Source organism: Montipora foliosa, chromosome 1 (genome assembly GCF_036669935.1).
Source record: "Montipora foliosa isolate CH-2021 chromosome 1, ASM3666993v2, whole genome shotgun sequence".
NCBI lineage: Eukaryota > Metazoa > Cnidaria > Anthozoa > Scleractinia > Acroporidae > Montipora > Montipora foliosa.
The window spans coordinates 61,722,739-61,735,238 of NC_090869.1; the positions used below are offsets into that span (position 1 = coordinate 61,722,739).

Below are 12,500 nucleotides of genomic sequence, written 5' to 3' on the forward strand. Positions count from 1 at the left end.
TTTAAACAAACAAGTCCATAGCTATGCCACTAGACATGCGAACGATTTTCACCTTCCTTCTTGTAGAACAAACTTTCGTAAATTTTCTGTCAGTTTCCAAGGACCTACTTATTATAACTCTATAGAAAATGATATTAAAGAATCTAATTCTCTCCACTTGTTCAAAACGAAGTTGAAAAAAAAATATATATGAATCATTAGTTATAAATCTTGTAGTAAATAGTTATATTTCTTCTCATGTCTGATATTATTTTCATTCTTGTTGTTACTTGTATCATACTTTATATTCTGTCAACTCAGTCTTTGTAATTAGTTAATTTAAACTTACCTTCATTGTATTTTACTTTTGATCCAGGCCTTACCGTTAATGTTAACTTTATTTTTATTCTGAGGGAGCCCAATGTCTATAAGCCTCATGGTTTCTTTTTGGGCTTCCTCGCCACTTTCATTCTCTTTTGTGTAACCGTTTTGTTTTATCGTTATTTGTATTTCGTGGTAAATCAAATAAATCTACTGATACTGCCTACGGCCTCGTCGGCTAAGTATCAGGCGATATTCCTCGCGATTACGCAGGATAATAGTTAACTATTCACGTCCGAGCAATTTGCGCGGAATTTGCGCCGGAAAATGTTGGAATAAATGAGTTTAAATTATCTTAGCTTTTTGTGCTGTATTATCTCATTGCAAATGTCCACCACAACTAGCCACCTCCACTTCGGTGAATAGTTGTTAATTATTACAGTTGAGCCCACGTTTCAGTGGTGTTCGTTTTAGAGCGCGATTAGACAGAGAGTGTCTAATCGGCGTGGGTGGATAGGTCGGGGGTCCCTAACGCTAACCTAATCCTAACCCTAACCCTTATTTTTATCAACACTGGAAATTTTCGAAACAGACAAGACCTAAGACCTAAGACAAATTTGGACCGAGCACTGAGGGAGCTGATATATCCATTTTTATCTTCAAACAAACACGACCCACCTGGCCACGACCCACCTACCCACGCGATTTAGCATCACCCGATTAGACAAAGAGAAGAGTAAGGGCCGATTTACACGGTACGATTTTTGTCGCATGCGACAACGGCTTACGGCAGGCCCACGACATGATTTACGATTGTTGTGTACGTCAAAAAATGTCGTAGCATTTTAAAACATGTTTTAAAACGCTGCGACAATCGTAAGCCATGTCGTAGGCCGACAAAAATCGTACCGTGTAAATCGGGCATTACGCCCCAAATCTTTGAAAATGAGGAACAGTGTCAAGTGGATTCTTTAAGGTTCAGCCTCAAGCGCAAGATTCGTGATCCCTGTTCACGAAGATTATATCGTCTAACCAATTACAGCTATGACATTATTTTACAAATGGTTAGTCTTCCAAGTCCTTTCAAGTAAGACTTTAAACCATAGGCCCCCCTCACACAAACCTTATTTATTGACTGTCTCGTTTCCGGCTTACATTTTTCACTTATATCCAGGTTTGCACGCAGCTGCATAACTAAGAGCAAGCGCAAGATCAATGATTGGTCAGTCTTCGTCACAGGTCGAGTTTATTTATGACTCAGCCCCGCTAGTGAAAAGTATTATTATTTTTTTTGTTATGAGCCTTTCCCTATGCCAAAGCAAAAGTAAGATAAAATCGGGAGAGAGAACGAGAAAAAAAGACTTCACCGTTCATGATATAGAGGAGGTAAGATCTTTAAACACAGGTCAAGAAAGTATATTAACAGTTTAAACTGAGCAAACTTGAATTGAACAGATCCTGCAGTTTAGATTTAAACAGTTTAGTGTTACGATATAGTTTGTCCATTTTGTACAAAATAACACAATGGAAAATCTCGAAAGACTACTGAGCGCTAAACTAAAGCTATCAGTTTTGAAATTATGTTGTCGCTACTCAACCTCGATTGCATGAGTTTTTTGGAGCTGCAAGCAAGTCAAGGTGCACAGCTAAAGGTGATTGTGAAAAAAATTTTCTGTCCGTTTTTTCTTTGCCCTCTCACCAACTCATTTTAAGATATAAAAATATCCTTTGTTGCATTTAATACTGAGAACTTAGCCATGGCTAATGAAGACATACACCAATTTTATGATCATCCTTGCATTGTGCATTCATCACAAAAATAAGGCAGGTGGTCGGTTTCTTGAAAAGATAACTATATATTCATTTCTTTTAATCTTTGGACAGAATGAACAATAAAGTGATAGTACTACAAAAACGGCACGTATAGTGTGGCTAAACGAGGCGGGATGTGTTTAATAAATTTCGATTGCATCAACTAGCATGCAGAAATGAATTAACATTACTCATTCAAATCAAACCTACACGAATCATAGAGCAAATAAATACATTACGTTTTCCGACTGGATGAGAACGAATCACCTGCAATGGGTCCGCAAAACTCAACAAAACTCACTATCTTATAATTGGGAAACAACAACTTGTTCTTTCGACTCGATGCACCATTGGCAAATTTGTGGCAAATCCGTGTTCCATCCCGTGTCAATTTTTTTTTTCTGCTGCCCTAGCAGCTACGCGCTTTTAAACCGCGAAAACTGAAGCGGTATTAAATTCAACAGCTTCTTTCAATTACAAAAGTCGTATTTATAATCTTTCACCAAAAGTCTCGTGTAAAATTTGTTACTTTTTTTTTTTTTAATTCAATTTACATTCGCTGCCTCAAGGGTCGTTCATGATCCCTATCCGTGAAGACCAGATAGTTTGACCTCTTGCAGCTGCCATGATCTCCAAGTCCTTGGAAATCGCACGCCCTCTCTCAAAGTCCTTATTCATAGATTCTTTGGAACGTTAAAGCTTCCACGTACTGTTCGTCGCAGTACAAAGCTCTTAGCTCCAACATTTATTCGCCTTTCGCATCCTGAAACGTTTCTCTTGAAAGTAACTTAAAGAGAATTCAAATTGTCATTGTAATCAAACTAGCCAGGAGGCCTTACGTTCTCACTTAAAACGATTAATTGAAGGTCATCGGGTAAATACGCCAGCCTTAACCACCTTCACCATTCATTATCCATCAATAAAACACAAAAGAGGTTATAACAGCTACGTCATTTTCACTCAGTGCAATGCCATCTCAATTATGCGGTTTGTGACACAGAAGACAAATTTGCCAGTCATTGTTTTGCTAATTGTACTAGCTTTCGACTGATTATTTTTACTTTTTTCTTTGTGTTGTTTTAAAATTAAAAATCGAAAGTGATGTCGATTTTAGCCGCCGCCATGATCATCTGTGTCAAAATGATGGCAAGACACCGGCGATCCGAATATAATAAGCGAGTTTTGTTTCTATTTTATGGTAATTCAAGGTACCGTGGAAAGAACCACATGGATCAAAAAGATGACAAAATGCTGTCTTCTAGTCATTGAATGTTCCTGTTCCTGTTTTACAATCATAATTTCAAGGCATTTTCCAAAATTATGCAAATTAATTTCCAATTGATAACGTATAAAATAAACGTCGATGGAAATTGAAAATAAATGCTGTTTGTTGATGCTTATCCTTTCCTTTCACAATTACCTACCCAGTTACGTGCAAAATAATATGAAGACATCACAATGTGAAGCACATACTATTGGGAAACACCTCAACTAGCTGTCATCCATATTATCTTAGGCGGGGGCATGCGCAGATGTAGTGAAAACTATTACTAGTATACTTATGAATAGTTAATACCGGTAAATTAAAGCAAAATCAACAGTATTATTACAGATACAAATAGAAAGTAGTTGTAAGACATACTTATGCAATTCTTAATAATTATTTCACTGACCACTGTGGCACCTTGTCATAACATACTTTTCCCACTTTTCCTTTCTTATTATTGAAATATGCAAAAAACTCTGAAGATTATGTGCTGTACAGTTACGTCAACAATTTTGTCATTTTCAATTAGTGTATGCAATAAACCTGTGAGTCCTCTGGCAATGTAATCAATGATGCCCACCGTTACCATTGTTCATGTCAATGGCTATGGCATTTTTTTTCCTTTTTATTAGTTGGCTCTGGTCGCAGCTGCACTTGGACCTGACAGTTTGCTTTGCTTTCATTTTACTCTCTGCCATTTTCAAAAATTCCTGTCTTGGCTTGTCGTGGGCACTACCAATACCTTAAAACCCTAATGTGTACTGCACGTTTTCATCTCCTGAACTTTCACTACTGTAAGCAGCTTGACTCCATCAGGGGGCTATCTTCACCAGATAAGCAACATTTTTCTGAACAATAACCACCAAAAACAAATGGATTAATATCTTATTCAAAAGGTAAGTACAGATGACCTTGTTTATGTTGAGATATGTTTTCAAACATTACCTGAAAGCAAGTAATAACACAAAATCTTTCTAGAATTTACCATGGGCAAGCTTAAGTGACATGGGGAACTGAAATTATGTTTCTAAGGACAGACTATTTACAGTTTTTCAGTCCATTATATGACAATCAATAAAACATATTTCCTTCTTCATGAACGTCCTCATTTTCCTCTTTGTTATCCTTTAAACTCACTCTATCCTCCTAATGTTTGCCCAAAAATTTTGCAGCCGTTTCTGGGAAAGACATTTATCCTGTCAACATCTAACAATGGAGTAACTGGCAAAGTTCCCTTTGGAGCTCGAGACCGTTGAGCAATGGCTGTTTCTGAGGAGCCTGATGCTCTCCTCGTTGCTCTCTTGTGGGTCAAACTATAACATGAAAAGATCTGTAATAAACCACAAGTTCATCCCTACAAGCCTGTTTCGTGGTCGCCCACTCATCAGTATCAGTCAGTATTTCGTACTGGCTCGTGACTACATCGTTGGATTTCCAGTTCTTCATTCTAAATATAATTTGCATTTCTGGTAGCCTGTGAATCTTCTTCGGATGATCCGATGTAGTCCTGTTCCTGAATGATAAAACGCCGGGGAGCCCCGCGGCTAACAAATCACTACTCTGATTGCTCTGTTTCTAGCAGGGTTGTCGTGATGGTGCAGTGGTTAGCACACCTGACATGTAATCCAGGGAACGCGGGTTCGATTCCCACTCAAGGCATATGTGTTTTTTCATTCAAAATGGATCAGTCAGTATTTCGTACTGGCTCGTGACTACATCGTTGCATTTCCAGTTCTTCATTCTAAATATAGATAAAAGAAAGCAACGCAAATGAAGAGTAAAACAATACGTTTTGTATCCTTCACCTATATTTCGACCGGATACACCGGTCTTCCTCAGGGTGAATAGCCGTTAAACGCGTAACACGCCATATTTAGAATTACAAATTGAATATACAAAGGAAACAAAGGATTCCCACTCACGGCACATATGTTTTTCATTCAAAAAGGATCAGTCAGTGGTAGTTCACTGCAACTGGCTAGTGACTATACATCGTTGGATTTCCGGCCTTCTTCATACACACACACACACACACAAAAAATATATAATATATATATATATATATATATGAAGTTTTGAAGGGACCAAGGACGGACAACTCCTCGATGACATTTTCATTGGGAGAAAAACGTTTTCTGCCCTGGGTGGGATTTGAACCCACGTCCCCCTAATTACCAGTTGGGTGTGATGACCACTACACTATCAGAGCAACCATGCTGGCTACAAGGCCAATCTAGATACCGAATGGGATTTTACGTGGTCATCCCAGGACATTGTTTTCCCCCAACTAGAGGACACTAGATCGACAGGAAAGACGATTCGCAGGCGGACGAGAGACAAAGAGACAATTTGTACAAGTTTAGAGGGTCTCTCAAGTCAACATAGATAAACAACACAATCGATTTATTGTTTCGTTTCCTCAGTTCACCTCAGGGTGAACTATTTTTAAAACAACGAGGACGAGTGGGCAATCAAAACAGAGTTTGTAATTGAAAGGCTAAACATATATGAGATGCGAAAACAGGGTGGCGAACACGTGAACCTGAATCATCGCAAATCATAATGGTGACAAACGCAAAAGCGAAAAAAATGTTAAATAAATATGACGTTTTTTTTTTTGCTCTCTGGATGATTTTGGGTTATATTAAAGCAATGTATTGCTGTCATCTTTTTGAAAACTACTCACGCATCACATTTCAACCCACGTATGCAAATTTCTTCTTAAGGACGTTCGGGCGAAAATTTTTTTCTGCAAATTTTACCATTGAAAAAAAAATGAGGGGTCACCGACTTCGTTTTGGAGAGAACTTTCTCGGAAGAACACCCTAAATCTGAAAAAATCCGGCTTCTTTAGCGAATAAGGCCACAGTGCCTGTAAGCCCAAAAATATTAAATATTAATATTACTAGGGGTAATCGAAGCTTAGGCGAGTGCGTTCGATGTTTGTAGGACGGTACAGGTTTGGTACAGGTAGCAACTGAGGGGGGAGGGTGGATGGTTCGTGCGATAGGGAAATGTTATTACAGTGGATCCCCGATACAACGATCCTCGATATAACGATATCCCCAGTAAAAAGATAAACATGCTATGTCCCGGCAAAAGTTACAGTAAAATGCGCGATATAACGATCTTCAATATAACGATATTCCCGATATAACGCTGAGTTCTTAGCGTACCGAGCGTAAAATCTTCCCCGATATAACGATATTACAGCATCAGTACACAGATACAACATCAAGTGTTTAAGTTTTGTTTTGTTTTGTTTCCCTTTTACGATTCATACCACAGACTTTGTTGTGTAACCTTGATAACGTCTAATGCTTTGCAAATTGTGAGTCATTTGATACTCATTACAAGTTTAATTAAACAATATGTACAGTAGTAAAAAAGCACATGTTAATTTTACCCCGATATAAAGATATTTTCGGTTATTTTAAGGCAATATCGTTATATCGGGCGTCTCATTATAACGATACCTCGATATAACGATCTAATTCCACTGTACTGCATCTATGAACGTGACAACTTGTTAGACGTAATCATTAACTATTTATTTGGAACTCTACAAGTAGACAACTACTGAAAATTACTCTAAAATGAAACTATTACTTGCAAGTCTTTTCAGCTTGAACGCTTGGACAAAATAAATTCAGTTTGTTGATTTCAATGCCGTAAATATCACAAGTCATGATGAAATGGCGCGCCGACGAACGTCATATCTCGGTAGATTTACTTTGTGGCACAACAGCCGCCAAGCTTCACAACTTTGAGACACAACGGCCACCGAGCTACACAACTCGGTAAATTTACTTTGTGGCACAACGGCCGCCAAGCTACACAACTCGGTAGATTCACTTTGTGGCACAACGGCCGCCGAGCAAAACAAACCGGTTTGATGCAAGCGCGAGGAGTCGCACACATTTTCCAAGGACAGTGACGAACCATGCTTAATCCAAAGTAAAATTTACCGACTTCAGTTGACAGACCTTCAGCAATCTTTCAGCTCTTTTCAACGATGAACGATGGAAGATTATCACACCTCACCAAACGCTAGAATAATGAACGCAGATGACGCATAAATCACCACGTGCGATAGTTCGTCAAAGTGAGGCAAAACGTAACCAAGCGCCTCAAAGCGAGGCAAAAGTGTGTCGACGAAAATGCAATCTCGAAAAAACTTCCCTTACAACACAAATTAGGTGTTGCGTTCTCGTACCTCGAACGCAAATATTAATATTAATATTTGAAGTGAGATGTTCTCTACCAAACTTTGTTTAAGTGGACGCATCAAGTGAATTTAGTTAACTTTTGAGATTCCTTAAAGAACAAGTTCGCATTTAGCGACCATAGTTTCATCCTCCTTGCAGCCGCAAGATGGCACGATTCCATGTCCCTAGGACAGAAATCTTGATTTTTTTTTAAACGTCCCAAATTGATTTTTGTTCATTTTGGACAATGTAAAGATAATTGTAAATAAAATCTGTTTCTGATAGCAATGGCCATCTGCCCTATCATTGTTCATTTTAGTACTAAGCGTGTGCGCTCGATGCATGACGTGGCATGTGAATTTGCGTGTGAATTTGGCATTTCATGACCAAATGGATATTCGGACTCCATTCCTGTGTAATTTTCAACACTTCGGTTTAAGTCAATTCATTTTACGATAACAAAGACAATAAACTTGCGGGGAATTTCAAATTACCCACAACAAGACTATTTACGTGAAACTAGTGTATGTACGGAATATATTTTCTCCCAACTAGCCATCAATATAATGTGGTATTGCCGTCTCAAAATCACAATTTGTTTATATTAATGATAGCCACACAAAAGAGAATCGACATCCTTTCAAGGTGTTCGATTTGAGTTTCCCCCCACCAGAAAAAGTTACCAGAGAATTTGCCATTTGGTTTCAGTGTTATGCATAACATGACAGTTAGTAAAATATTAGATGTACAGCTCACTTTGATACGAAGGTGAAAGATGCAATATTGTTGTGGAAGATACACCGCTTGTGTTGTTTATCGAATTGACGTTCCATTATTTAGCTCCATAAGGATGTCTTTTGTTTATCCGTCGACTAAGTACCTTGGCGTTGTGGATTAGCTTGTGTGTTTCTATAACCCGGAGAGCTAAGCAGGCGGGAGCAAGTCTCCTGGCAGGTCTAACCAAGCCAGGCAGGTTGAAGGGTAGGAACAAAACGAAATCTTAATCAACTAGAGGAGTAAACCTCAATAACAATAAATCCAGGAATGTGCAGCAGCTCTTCTGTGGCACTGATAGGCAAATACCGACAGGCAGATATTATGGCTATTTGTGTTTTGATCGATGGCGGATGATGACTGACACTGTTAAACCCAACGGCATGGATCAACCATTTCTCATTAGTAGAAGGCTGCGTTTACTAGTAGGAGTTGCGACCACTAGTACTGAATCGCGCTTCCTCCGGAAGTGTGAAAGAAATTGAAAAACAACATGCCTAGCAATTCTACAACTTCTTCATACCACATCGCCCGTTGCATGGGTTACCAAGGAGCGCGTCCCCCAGTGGGATGTCAGGCTGGGATCGAAAAGAATGGTACTGGCCAAAACATTTCGAAGGATTGCCGGATTCTTAAGTGTAGAAAGACTACTCTTGTTTCAACATTCAACTGTCGCACTCTGACTAGGAGCTCCATTGGAAGGACAGGTGAACTAACTGCACTAGCTCAGGAACAGAACATTGATGTCATATGTAGCCAAGAACATCGGATCTACCATGATGACATCGAATTGAAGTTTCATGACATGAAGAAAGGTTGGGTTATGATTACATCTTCCGCTGAAAAAGATTCAAATAACTCAGCAATACGGGGTGTTGGCTTACTTCTCAGTCCGAAAGCACACAAAGCACTGACGTCGGTAGAAACCATCAATCCAAGGACTCTCGTTGCCACTTTCAATGGAAACCCTGCTGTTACTGTCATATCCTGCTACAGCCCCACCAATGTACCTAACGTGGACGATAGAGAGGAATTCTAGGCTGAATTATCAGAACTCACTAATGCTGTTCCTAAACACAATATCTTAGTAATTGGCGGAGATATGAATGGAAAGATTGGTGCATGTGATGCAAAGGGGTCAGTCTATAACAAAAACACCAACGAGAATGGGAAACTACTCCTGAACTACATGTTAGAATGCAATCTCAAGCCGCTCAACACCAAGAAGCGCGAAGGTAAGCTTTGGACTCACACATCACCATCTCGAGCCAAATGTCAAATAGATTATATCTGATAAACAACACATAGAAAAACAGCGCTTTGTGACTGCGAAGAATATAACTTCTTCTGTTCTGTGGGATGTGATCACCTTATTGTCACAGCTAAAATAAGACTAAGCTTGCGGCAAAGTAAACCATATGGCAAGAAAAAGACCAGATACAATTAGAACAAGCTTCTCAATGATAACTACCTACATCAAAGACATGTATACTGTGGAAGTCTGCAACCGATACCAAGCTCTACGGGATCTACATGGTAATAAGGATGCAAACCAGATGTACGAGAATATCATGTAAGCCCATGAAAATGCTGCAGAAATCACTGTACTTGTGAAGGCCAAGATAAAGCAACACGTTCTGTGAGAAAAGAACTTTTAAGGAAGTTCAACTTTATTTAAGTGTCTAGTCGTGTTAGCGCTGGAGCACTAATTGGGGACACTGTAAACTGATATTAACAATGAAATCAAATCAAGTGAAATGTTGGTTTTTGGGGAAAGGGGAAACCAGAGTACCGGAGAAAACCTCTCGGTGCAGAGCAGAGAGCCAACAAACTCAACCCTCATATGACGCCGAGTCTGGGAATCGAACCCGGGCCACATTGGTGGGAGGCGAGTGCTCTCACCACTGCGCCAACACTGCACCCCAATGAAAACATCATACAAAAAGGGAAATGGTGAAGAACACATATGAGGTATGCTTGAGAGGAAATACCAGAAGCAGTGCTGCCAAACTAGAGGAGGCCAAACAAGACCTACAGAAATCGTACGATAGAGAACAAGAGAAGTATGTGAATGAAAAGATCCACGCCAGCGAATAGAAATCACGCTAAAATTAGGAGTCATAAAAAAAAATGTCAGTTCAAGGTCAAAAAAGGTTTTACTGATGTACTTTATTCCACGTTCTTTCTGAAAACGACATCATTCACATTTTGATGTATTTCATTGAAACACGCCAGGTTGGCTTGGAACAAGAGTCGGCAAAATACGGCAATGCAACCAAGAAAGGGCAAACTTCAAACAAGATCCGCAAATGAAACTTCTGAAAACACAAGGTAGTGAAACTTTCCCCTAATTTTATGAGAACTAAGTGCGATTACGTGTTCATTACGTGTTCATGTCGAGGCACATCGAAAACCAGTTGGGCACACGGATTTCGCTCGCATTTTAGAGCAAAACAAACAAACAAATCAACTTTTTCTTTGTCTAAAAGAGTACAGATAATTGTTACTTAATTCCACTTGACAATAAAAGACTCGATTTTCGATTAAACCGCCTTTTAAAAATATGCGTCCACTTTAAATAACGGAACAAACGGTTTAGTGCCCAAGGAAAGAATTTGTGGCGTAAATTCTTCCACTAAGTATGAGCTATTACTGGTATTCTATTTTGTCGTTGTCGTTCTCTTTCGCTCTCCTTTCGTTTCTGATCTAGACATAGGCATCATGTAACCTTATAATAGTTTCTAAAGATATGCCAAAATAATGCAGAGAAAAAAGCAGCTCTAAGCAAATTATATATCCCTCCGATGCTTGACTTGAATAACTGTGTAGCCGCCATTGTGGACCACAGCTATCGTGATATGTCAACCTTGATTGAAACCAGTGAAAAATGCAAAAATAAAACATTTTCCACACCGTTTTTCACCTGAACAAGAAAGGCGTTGACTGTGTAAGAACTATTGCTGACGTATTATGGCCGTGTAGCTGCGTCAAGCCACAGAAAGCGCACAAAAAATGAAGCCTTGCCTATGTTTCGGTGAGTTAACCTGGGTTGGGTATGCAATCCAATCGAAAACCAGTACCTGGTCAGCGGTCAACTTTAAAAAAAACCGCTGACCTCGGTGAGCTCTAAGCTTGAACCCGCGATATGGTCACGCGATACTGGTCAGCTAATATCTCGTTTTGACAGGTGTCAATTTACCAAAACATGGATTTCCAATATCAAAGATGTAGCTGTAAACTAGCATGATACTGGTCACATTGGCATACATGGAGGAGCGGACGTACTTTCGGACGGTTGATTACGTCATGATTATAAAACCAAAATTTCTTGCATCAATGGGTTACCATACTTTCTTAACTATGGTGCTCCGTTCGCGCACGCCTTCGGCGGGCGCGGAGCTCCGCTAATAACTGTTTATCAGCGCTATTTGAAATGGGTGCTTAGACTTAAATGCGAATTTCGCATGGCTCGCAGATTGTCCAGCCCCGACACAAAAATAGCGTCTCCATACAAAGCCTTATAAATTTGAGTAAAACATTTCTTCGAATATCTCCCGCACGAAATATCGCACAGACCTGAACCTTTGCGAGACTGTTTGAATCTGTCTTTGATTCTTCACTTTATTTGTTGAATGGTTTTGATGATGGTGTGACAGTAAAAACCAGCAATAAATTTGGAAAACAGGGTTGAAGGAGGCTTCATAATAGAGCTGGTTACATGACTAAAACGTGTCACTCAAGGCCTAATGTCTGTTGATACCAATTAAATAAACGCTATTACATGACAACAAAACAGTCCTTTACAGTCCAAACCGCCATCATGCCTGTTTTTTTTTTTCCAGGAAGACAAATTCTCGAGCATGGATTTTCGCACTTGGAATTTCGTATGGGCCTCGTTCATTGCAGTGATGGCATTTTTGGCTGCTGGTGGAAATATGCTGACCATAATCATATTTAATGAGAAGCAATTACGCAGACGGCCTCATTTTCTCCCAATAAGTTTGGCGGTAGCAGATCTTCTAGTTGGTTTGGTTCCAATTCCACTTTTTATTACGATGCAATACAATTCTAGTCGGCTGATATATAAAATCTTCCAGAGTGCCGATATGTTTGCTGGGTTTGCTTCAGTTTTTACCATC

The 12,500-nt window shown here is 39.4% G+C and overlaps 1 protein-coding gene across 2 annotated transcripts in view; it reads left to right on the top strand.

The window, feature by feature from the left end:
* The first annotated feature begins 1,571 nt into the window (after nucleotides 1-1,571).
* The window catches only part of LOC137979907 (adenosine receptor A1-like), a 12,685-nt gene continuing 1,756 nt past the window's right edge, over nucleotides 1,572-12,500 (top strand). Inside the window, exons 1-2 of one of the 2 annotated variants that reach the window (XM_068827223.1) lie at nucleotides 1,572-1,686; nucleotides 12,204-12,500. The exon at nucleotides 12,204-12,500 is cut by the window's right edge and continues 1,756 nt beyond it. In XM_068827223.1, coding sequence (XP_068683324.1) covers nucleotides 1,597-1,686; nucleotides 12,204-12,500 — 387 coding nt within the window. In that variant the 5' untranslated portion in view covers nucleotides 1,572-1,596. Of the gene's footprint in view, nucleotides 1,687-4,140; nucleotides 4,276-12,203 lie in introns of those variants that run through there. The other variant, XM_068827229.1, reaches the window with a different exon arrangement.